Source organism: Hippoglossus stenolepis, chromosome 19 (genome assembly GCF_022539355.2).
Source record: "Hippoglossus stenolepis isolate QCI-W04-F060 chromosome 19, HSTE1.2, whole genome shotgun sequence".
Classification (NCBI taxonomy): domain Eukaryota; kingdom Metazoa; phylum Chordata; class Actinopteri; order Pleuronectiformes; family Pleuronectidae; genus Hippoglossus; species Hippoglossus stenolepis.
Genome location: NC_061501.1, coordinates 19,538,031 through 19,562,239, shown reverse-complemented (window position 1 = coordinate 19,562,239; position 24,209 = coordinate 19,538,031). Strand labels below are relative to the sequence as shown.

The 24,209-nt window shown below is 44.5% G+C and overlaps 2 protein-coding genes across 2 annotated transcripts in view; one reads left to right on the top strand and one right to left on the bottom strand.

Moving 5' to 3' along the window:
* Positions 1-915, bottom strand: part of si:ch211-230g15.5 (polyhomeotic-like protein 3) — a 10,501-nt gene extending 9,586 nt beyond the window's left edge. The window contains 1 exon segment of the mRNA XM_047337864.1: positions 348-915. The gene's annotated coding sequence lies outside the window, so the exon portion shown is untranslated.
* A 4,604-nt stretch (positions 916-5,519) lies between these two features.
* LOC118098323 (cullin-1) lies at positions 5,520-23,949 on the top strand. Its single transcript, XM_035142012.2, has 22 exons — positions 5,520-5,725; positions 13,619-14,013; positions 15,718-15,892; positions 15,993-16,160; positions 16,640-16,690; positions 16,885-16,975; positions 17,469-17,632; positions 17,788-17,950; positions 18,066-18,196; positions 18,784-18,891; positions 19,005-19,111; positions 19,212-19,260; positions 19,422-19,553; positions 19,645-19,762; positions 19,968-20,044; positions 20,896-21,014; positions 21,258-21,363; positions 21,447-21,494; positions 21,827-21,909; positions 22,012-22,117; positions 22,218-22,331; positions 23,131-23,949. Exons 2-22 carry the CDS (start codon positions 13,874-13,876, stop codon positions 23,209-23,211), a joined length of 2,331 nt encoding a protein of 776 aa, XP_034997903.1. The 5' UTR covers positions 5,520-5,725; positions 13,619-13,873; the 3' UTR covers positions 23,212-23,949.
* The last annotated feature ends 260 nt before the right edge of the window (positions 23,950-24,209 follow it).

Sequence of the window (24,209 nt, the reverse complement as noted above, 5' to 3'; positions counted from 1 at the left end):
ACAATTCAAATCAATTTCAGAACTAGGTTAAAAGTCCCAAAACCGGAGAAAACAGCTGCAGCACCAACAACTCCTCCACCTGCAGCGCCAGGAGCAGGAGGAGGTGCGGGAGTCCGGGGCCTGAAACTCGGCTACATCCACGCACCATCCCCGCGCGAGCAGGTGCCACATCTGCTCACATCTGGCCTGTGACGTGCACGCGCCAGCCTCACTTTACTCACGCACACGGTGATAAGTCAGAAAAGAAGATGGAGAGCGGCCTGCTCAGCACAACTCTGCCATCACAACACGTTGGACGATGTGTGCACGTTGTGCGTAAAGCTCCGTGCGCCTCCCCGACCTCCTACCTCTGAAATCGGCGTCGTCCTGCAGGTTATTCCCGGCGGCGCATGTTCGTGATGAAGGGTGATGAAGATGAAGCTCCGAGCTGTCCGAGCACGCTGAAATGGGCGTGTGCGTGTGTGCGTGAAGCTCCACTTCCTCGTCTGACAGCACTAGGAGCTGCTGCTGCCGGGTGCGCGCCCCCTCCTCAGACAATAATGTCAGCAGCCTCACCTCTGATTACCCGCCGGGAGCCCCCGCACGCACACGCACGCAAAGTTGCACAGCAAGACAGGCCCGTGTGTGATGTGCATGAGCGTGTGTGTGTGTCGCACTTTGCTCGGTGCTTCATCCGCAGTCAGGGCCTCTCCTCCCCGCGGGGCAGCCCGTCAATCCAGCCTCCATGAGCGGGGTGGTTCGGTCCGGTGGTTCCGCCGCCGTCGCACCTGCCGGGGTCTGCGGTGGGAATCAGGCCGGCTCGCGGCCACAGTGCAGCGGCTGCCAGGGGCCTGGTCGGTCCGCTGCTGGAGCAGAGCAATGGAAGGCGGCTGTTAGAGGGCGACAGAGGAGAGACAGCTCCACTCAGAGCTCAGGAGGACTCTGACCATACAGCGTGCACACACCGTGCACACCCCGTGCACACCACACACTGTGCACGGTTCAGGAAACAAGTAAACACAACAATAACCACGACAATAATTTCCTGCACGAGGATAAATACAGAAAATCATTCAAATAAAAACTCATTTACACTCTCAGGATATTATATTATTCCATTTCTGAGCTTTATTTCTCACTGTTAGCTCCATAGCACATGTTAAGTATAAAGTCTCGTTATGAAAACACATTTAATCTCACTATAAATTCAGATTTTCATTTGGATCTGAACCAAACCACTCACACTCATTGATATCAGTCCGAGTAGAAAAGTAGAATACTGTCCTCTGAAAAGCAGTGTGAGTAGGAGGATGCATAAAATAGAAATACTCAATTAAAGTACAAGTACCTGCGAGTTGTTGACTATCAGCACAGTATTTGAGTGAATGTGTTGTGTATCCATGATCTGTATATATTTGTTCTGTGTATATTCTGTGTATATGTGTATATTCTGTGTATATTCTTATATTCTGTCTTCAGTCCATCTCTGTATATTATTTCCTGTATAAGCTCACAGGTGTGGTCATGTGCAGAGTCTCAGTAATTCACATCAACATCTACACAACAAATTCTGTGTAACAACTTTAATCTGCAGCTGCTTTAAAACACACTGCACCGGAAACCAGAGGGCTGTGCCTTCAAAATAAAACATAATTTACCATCCTGACGTCTGACGATGATCAACTGAGGTTTTATGAGTTGGTCTCAAAAAGGCTTGTTTATTTTATGTTATTTAATTGCACCAACATTCAGAGACAACCAGGAACATTTCACACTTTAGTTGCTTTTTAAATCTTATCCTAAAAAGCAGAAACTTTGTTTTCAAATGTACAGTTGAGTCACTTTGTCACTTCATTAATTGATGAGTCAGCTGATTGTTTTAGCTCCATGGAACACGAGGGTCATTAAGAGATCAGTTATAGGTTATAAAGACACCGGGTTTGATGTAAAGTTGTCCAGGTGACACTAAACATTTCTAACCTTCATTTTGGTAAGTTCAAATAACCTACACATTTATTTTGAAAGCCTGAACCCGATGTGCTCGTCCAGCTCGCTGCACTTGACTCTGGAGTTGCTAAGGAGCAAACACCATGGCAACGAAGGAGTCAAGAAAAGTTTTCAGTTTTTGATCTTTCATCGGAGCAGGACACGGAAGATGACGCTTCTGCTCCAGAGCCGGAGGCACACTGGACCCGAACTAACCCGGACTAACCCGGACTAACCCGGACTAGGGGGAGCAGCGGAGCGTCAGCCCGGAGAGTCGAGGTGAGAGGAGATGATTCCCTCAGGTGTCTGATCTGAGTCCTTACAGCTCCTTCACCTGATGCAGGTCAAACTCTAATATCATCATTTCATCATCAGATCAGTTTGTATTAAAGTATCATCACCATGTAAAACCCAGAAGACAGTTCACGACTTATATGTAAATAATAACTTTATTTATATCAAAACAAGGTTACAAAGTGATTCACAAAATACAAAAAGGTATGAATTTCTTTTCTAATTAAATTAAATTAAAAACTTTTGTATGAAGAACCTTGAAATGTCTTCATCCCAAAACAGATCCAGTTTAATTTAAACTGTTTACACGTCGAGACCGACTCTTCAGATGGATGAGTCCGAGTTAAGAACACGTGTGAAAAGATCAAGAACAAAGTTTTCCCTTTAATCTATTTTCTGTCTTTGTTCTAACAACTTTTACAATTTTAGTTCAGTTTACTTGAAACTGTTAAAACCATCGGTTTCCTGATATGTGGAGAGTTCACGAAAATCCACGTCCTTCTCCTCAGGGCCACTCACACGTATGCAAATTATACAAAGGTCAAAGTTGAACTCCACGCGACGCCACGCTGGGGGTTTACTTAGCTACACGAAGACAATGTTTGATTTGCCCCCTGCTCACACTGATGGATGTGAACAGGAAGCAAATCTGTCCACTGTGGATTAATCCCACATGCTGGCGTGACAGAGCTGCAGCTGAACGGCTGCAGAAACCTGCATCCGTCCACGTGTGGCAGATGATTTGTTCAGGTTTTACTTCCTGACTCGCTTGCTGTGACATTTCCCTGCTTCATTCTCACATGGACTCACTCTGATATTCTGCTCCTGGATAGACAGACACACACACACACACACACAAACACTCACACACACACAAACACACTGGGACAGGTTTTCTCTGTGTGTTTGTGTATTTGCAGGCGGCTGCATGAGTCTGGAGGAAGTACGACTGAAGCAGCAGCAGGAAATGATGCAGGCCAAGAGGAAACAGAAACCGGTCTGACGACTGATGACACGTTCACATACATGTTTCACGTGAAGAAAATAATATGGAGGCCGAGATTTGAAAGCAACACTATGCAAAGTGAGTCTGATGTGTGAGTGTGAACATGAGAAAGTTTCCTCCTTCTCTAACTCTGCTGAGTGGGTTCCATCTCCTGTGAGAAGAACTGACTGAGAGTCAGCTTCAACTGTCACAATCAGCTGCAGTTGAAGAGTGAAGCTGAACTGAGATCAGTGAAAAACACTCAGAAGTTATTAAAAACCAGAGTTTATCTCCAATATTCATCAGGAAACTTTGAAACATGAAGAATTCTGAACAAAGTTTGGCGGATGTGTGGAATTATCTAATACCTAAATCAAATCAATGAATGATCTCAAACATGGCCTCCTGTTTATTTGCCAGAATTACTTTAACAGAAACATGCAGCAACTTTGAGTGAACACGTGCCTCTAATCCGTATTCACTAATAATATGATACTATATTTATTTCAGATGAAGAAACAGGTGATGGAGCAAACACCCGTCCTGACGAGCTGAGCAGCTCCTGTCGTCTGCTCGCTGCCTCGCCCATAGTTTTAAACTCAAATTAAACATCTACATGAAACCTGTCTTTTAAAATATTCAAACTGTCTAACATTGCTGTTGTGTATTATCTGACATCAATAAAGAGGCTGTCATATGTATTTAATTAACATTTTTACATTTAATGATGGTTTTTCTCCTGATATATGTATATTTTGATTTCATGTTATGTCGATGCATCACAAGACTGCACTTATTCACAAAAACCCACTTTTCTTTTCTGGGATTCAATTTACGAAAAAAACAAAGAAATCTAAATCCTAAGAACCAGAATGAAACAGAACTTTTTTCAGACTTTCTCCAGATAAATGACTAATTTCTGTTTCAAACCGTTCGTGTTTGTAAACACTAAAACCGACTGCAGGGATCTGTCTGAAACTCTGAAGGAGCTCATGTTGATGTAGGTGTGATCCGCCGCTCTTCCACCAACAGAGGTCGCGTTCTGCTTGTTTCTCAGCTGAGACACGTTCTGGTGCAGAGCGGGACGTGTCAGAGGGAATGATGAGGATGAAGATGATGAAGATACATAACACACACACACACACACACACACACACACACACAGACACACACAGATTCAAGGACATGGAGATAAACGTCAGTCTCGTGCTTCTGTCTCGGACATGAATAATTAAGATGTCATATTAGGTGACTGAAACTCCTGAGTGCGCATGCGTGTTAGCTGTAATTGTTTTGTTCCGCCATGATTGTAGTTCTTTTACAGACGCCATTCTGTGACGCCGATGCTGCGTTCAAGGGGTCGTGGTAAGCTCCGACGTTTTCCTTACCATTGAATTTTGTATTATCACTCTAGAGCTGAGGCTATTGTATCGCGGATAAGATAACTTAAGATAAGATAACTTAAGATAAGATAACTTAAGATAAGATAAGATAAGACAACATGAGATAAGATAAGACAACTTGAGATAAGAAACGATAAGATGAGATAATCTATCTGCATCCCTCCGGCAGCAGATAGTCAGATTGAGTTAGACAAGTGATGTAAACATAAATCATCATAAATAATCAATCAGATCAATACAATAAAATACAGAGAATATGTAAACTGCATAACCTTTGACTACACACGGAATATTGCGTGTAGAGAGACATATGTGAATGAAGTGCAGTGGCACAGGATGAGTTCACGAGGCTGTATTTGTACATTACATATAACAGATATTATTAAATACACGTATATATACTGATTTATGTTATATATATAATTTGCCTTGATGATTTGTTATCTTGTTTTTATTTGAGAAACATGTCGGCTGTTTTGAAATGTTCTTGATAAAGTTATTATCACTGTGACATTGTGCAGGTAAGATATATAATAGGAATACGAGTGTGTGAACATACAATTTAATAGATTTAGCTGTATTATGTAATGTTATATATATATATAAATACATGATTGTGTTGCCTTTTCCCTCCGTTTTCTTATGTGCATTAATGTATGAGTCTCAAACTGTTTTACTTCTGCCTCGACATGAGCTTTGCCCTCCACCTGGGACACACTGTCATCACGCTGCATGCATCGCACGGTTGACACGCACGATTGACACGCACATTAGAAACGCACGGTTGACACGCACGGTTGAAACGCACATGTCTAAACTGAAATAAAACAATCCGCTCGTCGGGCTTCTCCCCTCAGGAGCGTGTTGCTGTTTTCCACCGGAGTTTGTCCCACAGCCCCTGAACGCGCCGTGATTCGGTGGCTGCTGAGCTGATCTTTGTGCGGAGCGGAGCGGGCGCAGTTAGCATCGGACGGCGAACACACACGGAAAGACGCGACCGGCAGCGGGACATCCAGCGTCTGGGCCCGAGAAGACACTCAGGCGGCGGCTACACGGTGACAGAGGCGGCCGGACAATGGTAAGAGCCCCGGTTCTCTGTGGGGGACGCAGGCTGGCGGCGGTCGGAGCTAGCTGGCTAATGCTAATCGGCTAGCGAACTGTTTTCCTGACTCATTATTGAGCTGCCCCAGAAGCTAGGCTGCCATTTTACAGCAGCTACACGGGCAGCGGGTCCCTCCTGCCCGGCCCCGCGGCACCGGGCCCGTGCCCAGTGCACCCGGCCCCGCGCGGTAATGTCGACACGAATAGTCGACGCGAACAAAAATGCGCATCGCGGTTTGACACGGAGCTCGTCCACCCAGCGCCTGCTAACCAGCTAACTGGCTAATTTAGCCCTGGGAGCTAACGGGGAGCTAGCGCTGTTGCGTAGCAGATCGAGACTCGAGTCGCGGCGTGGAGAAATCCCAACAAACCGCGTGAACGCGAAAAGCTGCGTCGTGTTTCCGTGAGGGGGGCTCCGCGGCCGAGGGGCGAGGGGCCGGCGCCACGGGCTCGTGTTTACCCGGGTCGGGGCCACCCTCTCCGGAGTGAGGGATGGTGATTTGAACCTGACGCTGGGCTCACTCTCTCCCGGGACACCTGGACGAGACCCGGGGGCTGAGCACCGTCCGTCTCCAGGCCCGGAGGCGGGCGTGTGTCCCAGCTGCTGGTGGTTCTGCTGGGGGTTTGATTCCTCTGATCGGGACCGTGGAGCCAAGCACTGCTGCTGGTTGCCTCGCTCCTCTGTTCTGCTGACACATCTGGTGCCTGGTGACACATTACCAGCTAACACGGCTCTACACGGGGGTTAGCAACAGGTTTACATGGTTGTGGCAGCCAGGAGGAAGTTGTGATTATTCCTGTAAGTGGTAAAGTGAAGTAGCCCAAGATTCACATCACACTATCACTCAGTCCCGTAGTTTTCACATTAGTTTACAGTATAATCCACGTTAGGGTCAAACATGTTCACAGTATTTCCTCATTACAATATTTGAAGTTCACACAGGGCTCATTTACTCCCTATGAAGTTGAAATAGTATAAAATGTAGATATCAGGAAAAGGCAGATATGTTTCAAACAGTCCTCCCTTTTTGTTTTTCATAGGTTGTCCTGGTTTTCTTGTGTTTTCCTCGTGAGATCGGGATTCGTTCTGTCAGTTGCTCTTTGTCAGTGACTTAATGTCCAAGTTTTAAAAGAAAAAAACAAGCTAAAACTGTATTTGCAATATGTTCTGTGATGATACATGATTGTTTTCATCATCCAGGAAGGATCTTTGATTGTTTTCATTGGGACTGAATGTGAATTCATCTTTTATGCGACTTGTCTAAACTATCAGCTTACAGCTCTTTTTTTAGCTTGATCTGTGTCAGCTGAATTGAGTGTTTGCCTCACGACGTTAGATCCGTATTCAGATATGGACACAGCCTCCTCTCTGTCCTCTGCCATCATGTCGTCCATATCTGTCTTCTGAAAACGACGGATGAACCCAAACAGAGCAGCAGCACTGGAAGTTGTTGGGGGCAGTGTAGCCAGTAGATCAACGGAGACGACCAGAGGACATGAAGACAACATTTCAACGAGGGGGGGGGGGACTTTTAGAGGAGAGACTTTGTAAGTTGGGGAGAAACTACAGGCGTCTGTACGTAACTTTACCCGAGGACGTGGACAAACACTTTATCCTCTTTCTTGAGAGGGAACATTATCACAACCTCCTCCACCATCTTTGTTGTTGTTGGCAGCTCGACTCTTTGCTGCCCTCTAGTGGATACTTTAACAACCTCGCCAGCATACGAGCTGCATGGAAGTGTGGGGAGTCACAGTTACATCACTTGAGACGGACGTGTCACTCTTAGTACGTAAAGGCAGAGGAAATGAGCCTTAATGAGGCAACCGATTCCTTCAGGGTTTATATTGATTGATCATCGTGTCCTCAGAATCAACCTGTGATTGACAGCTTGTGTGTTTCTGTACAGACCATACGGTGGCAGTATGTTGGTCCTTGATGAGGTATTTACTGTAGGATGGGGGTTTTGTGTGTTTTAACATGGTTGTTCAGTGGCAACTAAGAAAACATTAATGTGCTTGTTTACATCTGTACTTTCATACATTGTGGAGTCGGAAATAACACGAACATATCAACTATACTGCCAAGTAATCTATTTAAGGCCCTTTCACCAGTGATGTTTACATGACTTAGCACACGTGCTGCACCTGATTCACTCTGTTGCAACAGCTCACACACACGCACCCCCCCACAACATCATGCCAGCATGCACAACTGGAGTTAGGCTGCATTTGTGTTCTGCAGCGTCAAATGACTGGAGTGGCTTCAGATCTATGAGCTGTTGTTTCATGCTGTGATCAGAGCTGAAACGATTCACACATCAACAGGAAAGGAGTCTGCAGCTATTCTGATCATTGTTAATAATCTTCATAACTGTGTCAGCACAAGAGACATTACAGTTCAACGGTTTCATGCCACACTATACAATTATTGTTATTATGATTGTAATAGTCAGCTGAATTCTATTATATATATATATATATATATATATATATAAATGGTGACATATTTGTTGGCTCTGGCCTCTCAAATGTGTGGATTTATAAAATATGTTGCAGTATATCACAGTATATTGAGTTTATTCAGGTTTTAAACAGTTTTTTGCTTGAAGCAAAATATTTGAAGTTGTTAGTCTGGGCTGTTGGAAACCATGAGATGTATTTTTGACATTTTATAGACTAGTAGTTATTCAAAATGAAAATATTCATTAATTGATATAGCACTGGCCACAGAAACGGTCTGCTTGTTAACATTTGGTGCAGTAAAATCATTTTGCTCTGTCAGAAATCACGATTTAAAGTCATCTCAGCCACGACCACACCATCCTACCGCCTTCTTTACCCTGTCTGACCCGTCCAGGTCTGTCTGTTTAATATGTACAAGGTGCTGTGTAGTGACGGCACTCAGGGCAGTGATTGTAAAGTCAAACCAAAGGGGCTGCGACTCTCTGCTTGGCTGCTCGTTTGAATGCTGAGCAGAGCAACAGAAATCAAAAGCTGCTTACGCTAATGAAATGTCCTCCCTCGCAGCCGAACCCAGCATATGATCGGTTTGTGTGGAGGCACACACACACACACACACACACACACACACACACCACAAGCACGTTAGTATTGAAGAAATGCTCGTCACTGTTCTTCAGATTCAGCTGAAGCTCACGACTCAACCTTGAACTTTGTTCTGTCAATAAAACTCAGAATTAAAGGAAATAGAAATGGTAACACAGCTGTTTCTGCCTCTGTGAAAATGGCAGCTTCGTGTGTGTGTGGTTTACGTTCTTTGTGTTCTGAAATGTAGGGTATTAGGTTGTTGAGTCTGGCCAGGACACACGGTGACCAGGGTAATCTGATTTACCAGGCTGAGCTTTTTTTCCCACGGACGCTGCTCTCCCTCTCTCTCTCTCTCCCGCTCTCTCTCTCTCTCCCTCTTTCTCTCTCTCTCTCCACCGCTCCCAGCATCCTTCCCATTCAGCAGATCTCTCTCACACATCTCTGGTTCATGAGTTGTGGCAAAACATGTAGTAAAGATGTGTTCAGTGTAGATTGAATGCAGGTGAGGTTTGGAGCTTCATCTGGTCAACCAGCCACGTAGGCAGGTAACCAGTCACCACAGAGTAAGAACTTATATTTGCAGGCCATTTTATTGAAGTATAAAATGCATGTCACACTTGAAAACAGTTTGTTAGAATAGGATTTCTACTGCTGCAGGCTGACAGCAGGTTTTAAAAAACAGGATGGTGTGCTTGTTTTTCCTCTCTGTCCCTAATTGGCCTTTCCCATCCCTCAGTAGAGAGTTTCTTTAAATGATACTCATCATGTTTTTTGTGGCACCAGTACTTTTTAGTGCTTTGGTCTGTGTAATCATTTTTATTTACAATTTTAAAAATCTTTCCTCTTTGCAACATAGTAAAAAAGCTGTATTGATCAGTCACACAAACGTTTTAATATTTGTAATAGTTGGTGGAAAACAAGGTGAAATGGAAATAAATGCACACAAAGCTGATTTCTGATACAGACTACAAACCCAGATCTGTGTACGTCGGCCTGGAAGTCACTGAAATCATTTTAATGTCCGGTAACGTGAGGCCTGGGACTCCTGTGGATCTAAAATGTGAGTCGTGACTGAATGTAACCGATAGGTTTGTTATTTTCAACTTTACCAATAAACGTTATTAAAATCAAATATAGATTTAAGAAAACTCAAATACAACCAATTATTTACAACTTGAATAACAGAATAAACCTTTTGGGGGGAAATATAGACACAAATACACTTTTCTTTCATTGTTTATTGTGTAAAATAAGTTTTTCATATCCACAAACAAATGCTGATACCAATATGCTGACTGATAGGTCGGTCGTGCTATATTCACATTTAATATTCAAGATTATTCGAATCCTAAAGGAGCAAAGATGTTAAATTTGGGGCTCACTGCAGTACTTGTTGACATCTTAGTTTCTGTGACCCAGATATTTATCGGCATGTTGTTCCCTGAAAAGTACATGTTCCCCGAATCTAGTCTTGACCTTTGGACGCCGCTACCTTCCTGCCGCGTGTGAACGGGGGGGGGGAACATGTGGACTGGACCGCTGTTGTTGATGACCAGGATTCTTGTTTCACAACAAACTTTCTAGAAACTGTTGCCACTCAAAAACATCCCATCACCTCATGTCGCATAGCTGTGGAGCAGCTAATAGGTCAGATACTGTAGGCGACGCACATCCAACACCTCCTGCTGTGGGAATCTGAAATCTGATCCCAGTGCTGCTGCGAAGGGCACCTTTTCTTACCACGGGTGAATGGCAGCACAGGAGACACAGAGACCGAACACTCCAGCTTCTGTTGTCGAACGGCTACTCGGAGGTATTGTCTGCCCCAGTTGCCATGGCAACTGTCGGAGCACCTCAGGTAGGTAGGGCTGCCTTTCTGAGCCGAGCGAGGATGTGCTGAAGAGGAGCGGAGGCTTAAACTGGTCTGGAGTCTGGGCGGAGACGTGGGGGCTCGCAGGTCCGGCTCCGTGTCATTCAATTACAAATCTAAACCTGACATCTCAACATTTAAGACTTTCTTTTGGTAAAAATGTCTCAGGCTTTGTCCATACGTTTCAAACTTTTTCAAACTAAAACTATCTCTGTCCACACGAGCGTCATAATATTTCTTGATAATCAAAACAGATGCCAATTAATTTACTTGATAAATTAACAAATGAGTCTTTGCAGCTCTACATGCTAACGTTCCCCGTTTCCCTGTCTATGAGGTGTTATTTTGAACATTCAGAGACTAAATGTCTCAGCAGGGGAAGCAGAGAGATATTCTTGTGTGAGCAGTCGATGGCTGTCGGAGGAGAGTGGCCGATGGCAGCAGGTTCCAGCTGCAGTGTTGTGGTCAGTGGGAGCGGGGGCAGGGATGCTGCAGACAGGTTGGGCGTGGAGAGGAGGACAGACTTCTAGTGACGTTCAAGGCCTCATCCAAGTCTCATGTTCCTGGAGTTTACTGCTGTGTCAAGGTTTTTCCTCCGCCTCAGCGCTTCATCGTCCTTCTTTCCGCGGAGCTGCTTTCAGAACCTGAATTAAAGGGAAAAGCTGCAGTGTATGATTTGACATGGTTGTTGTTCCTGTTATTTCCTATTTTTTGTAGTTTCTAGGAAAAAGTGCAGACATTTATATAACAAGTGTTTTTGTTTCACCATGAAAATCTGTCAAACTGCGGAGGCCTGCCAAGTAGTCCAGCAGAATGTCCCAGACCTTCTGTTTGTCCTCAGATCTGATTTAAGAAAGAGGAACGTGGTCATTTTAAAAATCTGTGTTGGGTGAAGAGGACACGTTTTATTTTTTTTTATTTTTTAGAAACAAGGCCTTTAAAGATTAGTCAATTGGCTGACTGACAAAATAAATGAATAATTTTGACAGTCAGTCGATCGAGTAGTTTTCTAATCAAAGTCGCAGCTTCTGCATCTGTGGATTGCTGCTTGTCTTCGTTATACGTGGAATTAAAACAAATACCTGGATGTGTTTTCTGAAAGTGGTTTTGCATTGCGGCCTTGGTAGAACTAATATTAAGTTTCCTGTATCCTGTAAATATCTCAATATATTTCAGTGTTGCTCTAAACCCACAGATTTGCTGTGTTATTTAATGACCCTGATTTCAGGGCCTTGGTGGCTCATTGACAAATTTTGATACTGTCACATCACTGAAGACACTCTGACGTCAAGTGTTCATTCATTGTCCTGCGGCGTCAGGACTCGTCAACAGGGACAGGAAATAAACAGCAGGTCACTCCGCTTCCTTCCCATCCACTGGCAGACTATTGTACCTGGGTCATGTCCTGAGTCTCCGGTCCTAATAACTGTGACTGTCCAGAGACGGGCAGCGCCACATGCCTGGTCCTTCTAAATATAGCAGCACTGCCTACATGCACGCAGCAGTTTCTACCCAAACACCAAGTCTCAATTCAGTCTCTGCTTCTTTTCTTCTGTATTCACACAGCACAGATGATTACATTAGATTGATATGAGAAAGGAGAAAAGCAGCGCTCTTCTTTAAACTGTATTTCTGAATTTCTACATGCGAACTTCAGACTTGGACCTTTTTTGCTTCCTTTCCTACAGACAAAAAAATGTCTAGCCTATAATGCGAAACACCTTAAGTATCTGAAAATTATCTTCTTAATTTAGAACAGATTGAAGTTTGTCTCTTTGACATTACATCTTCCTTAGTTCAGCTTCAGGTCCAGTGAAAAGTTTCTCTCTCTGTCTGCGTCCCTCGCTCGCTGTGGCTTCATGTTGATGCTGCGTTTCTTTACCTTCACCTCGGGTCCTGACGGCGATGATTAAATTACAGCGTCACGTCGGTCAATTAGTCTTAATGATGTGGACTGTCATCAATGTCAGCTCTTAAAGCAGCTGAGTTAACTCTTGTGATAGTGACACCTTCATCACCTACATATTTAAATATCTACTATTTATAGATCAATCTCCTTGTTTTATTATGGATGTATTAACTTTTCAATGCTTCCTAAGTGAAAATAATGCCCCATAACATTTTTATAACAAATACAATATTGCTGATGTTCACGTCACATGTTGTAGTTTCTTTTTGCAACATTAAAAAACTACGAGCTCTATTTAAAGGTCTGAATGAGGCTTTTAGACAAATGTTCCTAAGGAAAAACTTTGCTCTTAAGACACTTGGTATACGAGGGAGACGCCACCATCTGGACAAGACTGGTGAAGGAAATCATGAAGGCGCTGAAGTGGACTAATCTGTCATTAGCTGCGTTACGTCAATTCTTTAGGGATCAGAGCCAGGTGTCAGCAGATATATCTATATAACTGTCCTGGATAACTGCTAACAAACTACTTAGAAAACTGAAACCGCTAAAGCTCAGACATGCACTGGACTCCGCAGATCCCCTGTATCTTCTCCGGAGGAGGTGCATGTGTGAACGCAAATGTCGATGTGTGAGCTCAGCAGGGGATCCCCCGCTGGATTCACCCCAAGCAGGTGGAGGGGTGGGGGGGTTGATGACACTTCTAACGTGTGACAGACGCATAAATAAAAAACCCCCCCGAATATCTCCCGGTGAAAAAGTGCTGACACACACGTAGAAAACACAGACGAAGATGTGAAGAGAGTTTGTGGTGATAAGAGCTGAGACGGTGTCAGGTGATGTAAACATGATCACATGACCTCTGCAGCAGAGGTAACACGTCACTTCCTGTCTCTGTCTGCTGCTCCACCTCTCACCTGAACCATGAGGACATGTCTGAAAACGGCCTATAGATTTTTATTTCTGAGGGGTTAAAATATATCCACTTCATGATAAAGAAATCACTAATCAAAATGTGTTATCTTTTATTTCCCTCTCAGGTCATCTGGTGAGGATCGCTGCAGGTTTTAGGTGGAGGAGTGGCAGACAGCGCCACCCAGGTGTGCAGAGTGGGGCTGCATCCCTTCTCACGACCCGACAACCAGCTTCACGGAGTGCCGCTGCCAGATGGACTGCGAACTCTGAGAGCAGAGTGAGCCAGGACCGATATCAACCGAGGAGAGGAGCCGGGGGGAGAACGCTCACCGGGGCAGGAAAGGGAGGGCACTGGTTGGGAGAGGACGAGAGGCTCCACGATGTCGTCAAACAGGACCCAGAACCCCCACGGACTGAAACAGATAGGCCTGGACCAGATATGGGACGACCTGCGGGCTGGAATCCAGCAGGTGTACACACGGCAAAGCATGGCCAAGTCGCGCTACATGGAACTCTACACGTATCCTGTGGTTGACGCTGTGTGGCTGTGGTTGTAGTTTTGAACGTTGTATAGGAGTATTCCTCCACCAGTGCTAAAATTGTTAATTTACGAGTACCTCAACAAAAAATAATCTGCAAAGTTTACTGATTCTAGGATGTTTTTATAAGTAAAGTCAACATATAGATGGATAGATATGTAGCAGACAAACAGCTGCAGAACATCGACACCAGCGCTGGCCCTTATCACCAAAAGTTCAAGAATCTCTGTCTTTCCAAAGCTTACTACACGTGTGACTCTTCATCCTGAGATATTTGTGTTTCTCTCTGTTTGCTGTCAACGCGCTCACGAAGTTGTGTTGTCACAGGGGCTCATTCGGGCATTAGGCAGAGTTTTTACCAGGGCGCTGGCAGGAGGAACTCCAGAGAAGGTCCGCAGCAACGGACTCAAACATTTGCGTTCTCACATACAGATAATTTCAGGAGATATCCAGAGTTTAGTGTATATCTGAAAGTATCTTGTGTATCAGAGTATGTCGGCTAAGGAATATGTTTTAAATATATATATATTTTACACACCAAACTTTAAAAAGAAGAGGAAATAACAATCACTCACAAGTCTAAGCTTTAAGAAGAAAATGTTGCTTGAATTTGTAATTATTCACATCACTTACAATATAATTTATCACCCTTAAGCTGAAGCATCATAATCTCACCTAAAGGCTTCATTTTAAAAGAAAGCTACAGTTATTGTTACTTGGCAAATACAAATAATCAGAAAGGTTCGTGTGTGTTGTACGATACGTGATGGCACTGGCTTGTTACTTCCTTGTTGTAGATGTGTGCTCAGGTAATGAGTTACAACAAAAGAACACCGAGCGGTCCAGAGTCCTGGAGACAGGAAACACACCTAATTTATACATGATGTATAATTACTGATCAACTTAACTGATCTTCTGTCAAAGCAAATTTCATTTTAGAACCAAATGCAGCAAAACTTGTTTGTATTCTGAATGAACAAGGGAAGAAAGTTTATAACAGTCTCAGCCACAGTCAACTATTAACTTTAAACTCCATAAACACAAGCAGGGTTCGGTTTGTAAAGTAGCCGTGAGATGATTTTGTCCGAGGCTTCGTTTTGGTGTTTGCCGACCTGGCGTTTCCATCAGTAAAGTGTTTCATTATTTCTCTGAAGAACACGTTCTCCTGTCGGGTAGAAAGAACAACACAAATTTACACTATATACAATTTGTGATATTCACGTTTTAGTGAGCACCACAGGTCACTGACGACAACAAGGTTTGTTGTAGTTAGTGACGTTCTGCACAAAGGAAAGTATGTTTTTATGCTTTATTTAAATGCTGAATTCATTAACAATATAGTTTCAGTGTTGAGCCCCATTTTTACTGGTCAGAAAAACCACTAACATCTGGCTCTGCAGTGTGACTGGATACAATCAGCAGTCGTTCCTGGGGCAATGATTTTGCAGTAAACACACATTTTTATCGGCTCCGATTGGTGGTGATGTAAACATTACACCCGAGTAAACACAATCCTCTGTAGTGGCAAGAAGAGTGAATCGCCTTTACCCACAAAAACCCTGCGTACCCCTGTTAGTTTGGTGTAACAGAGCTATTGGTGAGAGCCCCCTCTAGGATGTTTAGTGTTTCATGGCTTGTATTGGATGTATGGTGTTTCTGTGTTTGTTCCTTAAGCCTCCCCTCAGACATGTATATAACTATTGTACTAGTGTCCACCAGTCCAGCCAGGGCAGGGGCTCGGTGCCTCCGGCCAAGCCCTCCAAAAAGTCCACCACTCCAGGCGGGGCTCAGTTTGTAGGCCTGGAGCTTTACAAGCGACTCAAGGAGTTCCTGAAGAACTATTTGACCAGCCTGCTCAAGGTGAGTCCACACACACCTCTACGTTTTTAACCTTTTGACAACATCCCACATCACAAGTGCTGATCTCCCCTTTCCCTTCCTCCTCCTCTTTTCCCTTCAGGATGGTGAGGACTTAATGGACGAGTGTGTCCTGAAGTTTTACACCCAGCAGTGGGAGGATTACCGTTTCTCTAGTAAGGTCCTCAATGGGATCTGTGCCTACCTCAACCGCCACTGGGTCAGACGAGAGTGTGATGAGGGACGCAAGGGCATTTATGAGATATACTCTGTAAGTCGTCTTTTCATGAAGAAGAGTCCTCTTGAAACCTTTGTGGCCGAGTTTGTGTTGATGTGCACGTGACTCTCCGTCCAGAAGAAAACCACCAGCCTCAGCCACCAGAGCAGAAACAACTTGGAGAACCAAGTGTTACTGACCTCGTTGTGTTTAACAGCTGTTCGGTTAAATTCTGTATTTTACAATGACACAACTGTTAACACGCATAGGAGACAAGCTATTATTATAACTATTCCAGTTTACACCAGCACGTGCATGCCCAGTGTACGTGAGCGGCCACGTGATGTGTTCGTATGGACGGAGATTCAAACTGATACAAAGCCAAAAAGCTTGTGTGGACAGAGGTAGTTTTAGTTTGAAATGAATATGTAGTGGTATGGATGTAGTCAGAGGAGTGTAACGGACAAGCAGCCTAAAGTCCTGACCTTTTGTTTATCCTCTCATCCCCCCCTTCCACTGCTGCCTCCTCCCAGCTGGCACTTGTGACCTGGAGGGAATGTTTATTCCGACCCCTCAACAAACAGGTGTGTGTAGTTTCTTTTTATAGACGTGAAGTGTCAAAGAACAAAGTGGTGTAACACAATTAACAGTTATTCAGTATTGGATTGTGTTTGTCAGTCGAGTTTCGGTGCTTTAATCAAACCTTCTTATTACGTCCTAACCGTTGCACCTTTATTTTGTCTTTGCACAATGAATTAACGTGAAGTTCTGTCCTCAGGTAACAAATGCTGTGCTGAAGCTGATAGAGAGAGAGAGGAATGGTGAGACCATTAACACCAGACTGATCAGCGGTGTGGTCCAGTCCTATGGTAGGTCCCTGTGTCCAGATACAACGCTAGAAACATCTGTTACAGGCAGATGTTAAGAGGAAGTATCAGAAAAACCTGTTTCTATAGCTGTTTAATTCTTATGAGTCTTAAATCTTAAGCCCAACTTTACTATTTAAAACTTAATATTTAAGAGATGTTCTCAGGCCTTAATAAACAACCAGGCTTAAATATAACTGCAGTCATCTTTAACCTAATGTTTAACCTAATGTTGACAATTACAGCGTTGACCCTTAAGACTTAGTTTGAAAACTATCCGTTGTGCATCCCTCTGGCCGTGAGCATCACGTGACATACATGACATCCCATGTCTGCTGTAGTAGCATAAACAGACACGCGCATCTGCCTCTCGTCCGTGTTTCAGTACATTTGACTCTTTATACTGGTGGGATTAATAAAGTGGATAATTCTGCTTGTATAGTTGGTGACAAGTTGTAGTAGATGATTGAATATTTCCTCCCCTCTCGTCCTCCAGTTGAGCTGGGCCTGAACGAAGAGGACGCCTTCGCCAAAGGTCCGACGCTGTCCGTCTACAAAGAGTACTTTGAATGTCAGTTCCTCACTGACACGGAACGTTTCTACACACGCGAGAGCACAGAGTTCCTGCAGCAGAATCCTGTCACCGAGTACATGAAGAAGGTAAGTCATCCCCATGAGGAATGAATGGTATCAACAGGCTCTGAGCAGGTTTTATGAATGAGATGTAAAAGCAATAAGCTTTTCACTGGAGATGAGACGTGTATGTAGAGACGGTGTTTGTGCTTCATGCTGATTCTTTGTGTGTTTTCCGTCAGGCGGAGGCTCGACTGCTGGAGGAGCAGAGGCGTGTGCAGGTTTACCTCCACGAATCCACCCAGGACGAACTGGCCAGAAAGTGTGAGCAGGTCCTCATAGAGAAACACCTGGAGATCTTCCACACCGAGTTTCAGAACCTTCTGGACGCCGACAAGAATGAAGGTAAACCTGCGATAGAATCAATTTATCTGTTTGTCAGTTTTTATTCCGACTGTTTCCTTTTGCTATCGATTAGTTTTAGAAATGACGGGATCCTTACAACACTCTGTTTCTTTAGACCTGGGCCGGATGTACAACCTAGTGTCGCGGATCACAGACGGTCTGGGTGAACTGAAGAAACTTCTGGAGACCCACATCCACAACCAGGGCCTGGCCGCCATCGAAAAATGTGGAGAGGCCGCACTCAACGTACGCATCACTTTTTCACCTCTGACACCAATTCTCACTCGTTAACTTTAGCTCGATTCGAAGCTCAAGGTCAAAACCTGCTGCAGAGTGGACGTAGACAGTTGAGTGTAAGTTAAACGTTAAAGATAAGAAGAGACCGTTACCTTCGCTCTTGTGGTACCAGGTATGTACACAAATGTACATGAGACATTTTTACACCATTTTAAAAGCTGCTTTCAGGACATGTGACATTATGACGTGGTCAGATGATGTTTAGAAGTGTCCATATTCAACAGTGTGTTACAGCTGAAGGTTTAACTGCGTCATTCTGTGGGTTGATCTCTGTCCTTTCTCACTTTCTCAAGGAAGATTATCATTCAGATATCTTAAAAGGTCATATCAGTAGGAAACCTTCTGAAGATGTCAGGATAGAGTTGGAAAAAATACTTGAAGATTTTGATCAGTCATAGTGTCAGTATACAAGGATTACAGACGGGTGAGAGGAGTAAAGATGTTAAAGTAAGGTTACCGTTTCTAACTGAGTAAAGATGCATTCAGTTCTTAGAAACAAGTTGTGATTGAGCCAAAGATGTGTGTGTTACTTCCAGGACCCCAAAGTGTACGTGCAGACCACCCTGGACGTCCATAAGAAGTACAACGCCTTGGTCATGTCTGCCTTCAATAATGACGCCGGCTTCGTGGCGGCACTCGACAAGGTCAGTTATCCTACGAGAATCGAACGGGGCAGGAAGCTGTGAGAGAACCTGGAGGTACTGGACGAATCAGCTGTTGGTTTTTTACGTTAAGTCGAGTGTCCCCCTGTTTGCAGGCGTGTGGACGATTCATCAACAACAACGCTGTCACCAAAATGGCTCAGTCGTCCAGCAAGTCCCCCGAGCTGCTGGCCAGATACTGCGACTCTTTGCTCAAGAAGAGGTGGGTCACGTGCTCTGTGCATTCGGTCACATGAAGATGGGATTTTTCTGATGAAAATCTTGCATTTATTGTTTGTTTTTGTTCTTTTTTTCCTCTTCAGCTCCAAAAACCCAGAGGAGGCAGAACTGGAGGACACACTCAACCAAGTGGTAAGTGGCACGTTACACAAACACACTCATTACTAGTAATTAATCTAATAACAAAATGTCATTTCTCAAGTTTACGCTGATGCTGGGAAAAGTCAGTGACAGAGTTCCACTGCAGCCTGTTAGTGTCACGTTAACGTACATTTCTTTGTTTCCTCCTCCAGATGGTTGTGTTCAAGTACATCGAGGACAAAGACGTTTTCCAGAAGTTCTATGCGAAGATGCTGGCCAAACGTCTGGTCCATCAGAACAGCGCCAGTGACGACGCAGAGGCCAGCATGATCTCCAAACTCAAGGTCGGATTCACGGACTGGCAAACGACTCATGTTGCTGAATCTCAGCAGATTAAACGCTCACACTGGATCTGGTTTTGTTTTCTCCCTGCAGCAAGCATGTGGGTTCGAGTACACGTCCAAGCTGCAGCGGATGTTCCAGGACATCGGCGTCAGTAAAGACCTGAACGAGCAGTTTAAGAAACACCTGACCAACTCCGAGCCTCTGGACTGTGAGTAAACTCTGAGAGTCGACCGGAGTGTCCACCAGTCGTCACATGTCTGATCAGTTCTTCATTTTAACTGTATTATCTTAATTTGTACAATTTATGATTTTTCATTTAATGAAAAAAAAACTGGTGTTCTCTTTTTATTTAAGAATATATTTAAGGTTTTAAGTTCTGAGTGAAACCACATAAACACTTGTGTGTGTTACAGTGGACTTCAGTATCCAGGTTCTGAGCTCTGGCTCTTGGCCTTTCCAGCAGTCCTGTACCTTTGCTCTGCCCTCTGAGGTAAGACTCCGACATAAAGACAAGAAGACCTTTTGAATTTGTTTGAGATCTCTTTGTGCAGAGAAGCTTTTAAGGCTCCGGTGGTTGAGTGGGGGAAAGAGTGAGTTTTAACCCTTGAACATCTGAGGCGTGTTTGAAAACCTCAAACCTGAGGGTTTCTGAAGAGCTCACAGGAATGCCAACGTTTACAAAAACTTTAATTTCTCATAGAAACTTCTGCCTTGCACTGAAACCGTTATAACATTAGTTATAACGAAGTTAGCAATTTGTGGCTTGACAATTTCTGAACCTTCAGACGGGGACACGGGAGGAACCGACGTTATTCTCACTCCGACTGTTTACAGGCTTGTTTTGATGGGTTTTCCTGAAACACACTTGTCACTGTGATTCAATGACATTTCCATTTGCTACTGGATTCAAATAAGATATTCTGCTGGATTTTAATCTTTTTTCTTGGTTATTTTGAAATATTTCCTGTTAACATTAATGAGCACTTTACCTGCAGCGGCCGTCATGTTGATTTGCTGCATCTGTTCGTGAAGCATTCTGCAGTTTCTGTCTACCCCTCGTTTTTAGTGGGTCCTGAATACACTAGGGGGGTTTGAAGGGACAGGTGGACACTACCCCGACATCACGTAGACAAATGGGACGACACTGCTCCTCCACAGCCAGGAGCGCAACGAAGGGGCCAAGTGGTAGAGCTGAGGGGTGAACTGGGACAGGGCCCGGGAAGGAACACTTAGTTTACTGAACAACACGAAACCCCCGGGACTTTTTTCCCACTTTTAAATCTGTCTTTTTGCCGGAGACGTCACTCCAGCCTTTTTAATGACGTGTCTCTGTGCTTGCAGCTGGAGCGAAGCTATCAGCGCTTCACGGCGTTCTACGCCAGCAGACACAGCGGCAGGAAGTTGACTTGGCTCTATCACCTGTCCAAAGGAGAGCTGGTCACCAACTGCTTCAAGAACAGGTACAGTCCTCGTTTCATCGACTGCAAATAAAGGTGGACGACATGACTGCTCCAATATACTGCTTCAGTATAGGTCTGAAACCCCGCCTCCTCCATGTTAGCAGATGGAACATGAACCAAACTAAACAAATCCAAGTAGACGTTAAATAAATGTTTGTCAAAGATGGTTTCTGTCATAGTAGGTAGTTCTTACTCACGAAGCACGTTTGTTCTGGTGAGTTGAGCTGAATCTGTTGTTTCCAGGTACACGCTGCAGGCCTCCACCTTCCAGATGGCCATCCTGCTGCAGTACAACACAGAGGACAGCTACACCGTCCAGCAGCTCACCGACAGCACACAGATCAAAACTGTGAGCTTTTCACACAACTGATGATCTGGAGATGATGACACGTGTTCATTCCTCTACAAACCATCTGTGTCTTTGATTTTCAGGATATTCTGGTTCAAGTGCTGCAGATTTTGTTGAAATCGAAGCTGCTGGTGAGATTTTTATAATTTTAATATAAATTCACAGGTAAAACTGAACTGAACGCAGGCAGTGAGTGAGAAATCAGGACTTAAAACAAAACGTTTTAAAACGGGTCGGACTCTGTTCCAGAAACAAAGAAACTCCTGTCCTGACGTGTAGTTTTCATTTTGAACAACAGAGGGTGCCAGAGAAGAGGTTCATGTTCACTTTGGACTGAAGGAGTAAAAACTGTCGTAATCTCTCGTCGTGTTTAATGAAGATTTGTTTCGATGCTGCGGTGAATCAGTTTTAATGTGTTTTTTTTGACAGTTTATTAAATGAATGTCTCATGTCTGTCTGTCAGGTGATGGAGGACGAGAACGCCAATGTGGACGAGGTGGAGTTCAAACCCGACACCGTCATCAAACTTTTCCTCGGATACAAGAAGTAAGAAGCTCCTTCGAGTCACAGTTGGATTCTTAAATCACATGATGCCGGATGTGTTTGTTTACCAGCAAAGTTTGAACTCGTGTGTTTGTTCGTCTGCAGTAAGAAGCTGAGGGTGAACATCAACGTCCCGATGAAGACGGAGCAGAAACAGGAGCAGGAGACGACTCACAAGAACATTGAGGAGGATCGAAAGCTCCTCATCCAGGTGACGGTTCCCTCCTCAACACACTGAACATCAGCGCCACGGCAACAAGAGAACATTGATCCTAAAGAACGAATGAATTAACGCTGATGTGTGTCCGCAGGCTGCGATAGTGAGAATCATGAAGATGAGGAAGGTCCTCAAGCACCAGCAGCTCCTGGCTGAAGTTCTGAACCAGCTGTCGTCCCGATTCAAACCCAGAGTCCCCGTCATCAAGGTAACACACACACACACTTTGTCTTCAGCTGTTTTCAGACTTGTTCATGTTCCTGACATGTTCCTCACATTTCTGGAGGTTCTGGATGTGAGAACAAATGTCAGAGTCAGTGTCTCTGGACATGTTCTGGATCTTCTCCTGCAGCCTCCTAGTAAAATGTGTGTAACATGTCAGAAAACAGCAGGACAATGTGTGGAAGCTTCCCAGAGAGCGAGTGGACGTGTTGATGAGGTTTCTAACACGTGACGGGAAACTGGAAGAACACAAACATCTCAGGATGAAGAAGAGGAGCCGTACACGTAGAAGACGAAGACGTCCACTTGGAAACACGAGGAGGTTCCAGATCTTCTGGTGATGAGGGCCGACGCCGGTGTGGATGAGCTGTAAACAACAACACTGATCTTTCCACAGCAGAGTTTATACGTCATGTCCGGCCTCCTGCTGCTCTACAGGCTCCGCCCCTGCTGCTCTACAGGCTCCGCCCCTCGCCTGGATGTTCCCACATGTTCCTGTTTGAACGAGTCGGACCCGACAACCTGCTGCTGCTGCTTCACAAACACTAACATGTCTGAAAACAGCTTTAGATAAACATCAGGTTTTATTTGACAGATTTTCTTTGTTTGGTTTCTTCTCTTGAGTTCAGTCTGTCGTTCTCATCACTGACATGTCCTTGTTACAGGAAGTGATGTATTTTATTCCTCTTCTGTGTCAGAACTCCAGATAAACCGTGAACATGTGGATTAACGTGCAGTGGACGTTGTGGTGATTTTCACTTGTTTTGTCTCCCTCCTGTGGACAGAAATGCATCGACATCCTGATAGAGAAGGAGTACCTGGAGCGAGTGGACGGTGAGAAGGACACGTACAGCTACTTGGCCTGAGCGCCGCCCGCCTGCCCTCCTTCCCGCCCGCCGGCTCTCCTCAGTTTTATTTTTATTTGTTATCTTCTTTTGTTTTTTTATGTCTGAGTAATAAAGTGTGGATCCCTCTGAGCGGCGGACATGTTGTGAGTGTGTCGCCGACCACGTGATCGCCCCGATTGACAACCATCAACGTGAGGGGCGGGTCAGGAGGGCGTGAACTTTCTGCTCTGCCTTCGAGAAACAAACGCCCCTCCTGTTGAGACTTGGAACCCCCGTCTACATGCTCGCCGGTCCCGTCCCGTCCGTAGGACTCGATCACACTTCCTTGTTGTCATATTGTAAATAACCACAGACTCTAAGAGGAAAACAAACCCTATCCCCTTATTTACATAGCGCAAACGTAATGAATTAGCCTACAGCCAATCAGAGGAGAGCCGCATCCAAAGGTTTCTGCATGCTACTGCCTACCTGCACCACGGTGACCACGAAAAATTTAAAAAGTAAAAATAAAAGTCGAGTCACTGGGCAGCCGACGCAGTTCACAGCACGACGCCGCGAAATTCGCCGCCGGTCATGAGTTGTTGGCGGAGGAGGTGGTGAGGTTAGAGCCGCCATGACGCTTCTTTATCTGCCGGAGTAGTGTCGGTGTCGGGTTCATGCAGGAGGCCTGTTTCATTACTGAACGGTGGACATTTGTATAGTGTGGTTCATTTTCTAAATGTGTGATAAATAAAAACAAGGAAAGATTTCTCTATACGCTCGACTCCACGACTTTTCCCTCTGAACAGACTGAACGTTGCTGTTTGAATCTTTCCGTGATGGTTTCAACCAGAATCTGACGTTTTGTGTTTCTCATTTTATTTATGTCAAGTTTTCTTTGGAACCTTCGACTCTGGATCAGAATTTATCAAAACTTAACATGACTGAGTATCTCACACGTGAGGGATTCTGTATTTTTCAACCTGAGCACTTTGTTAATAAATGTAAATGAACGTTGTTCGGAATCAGTCGTGTCG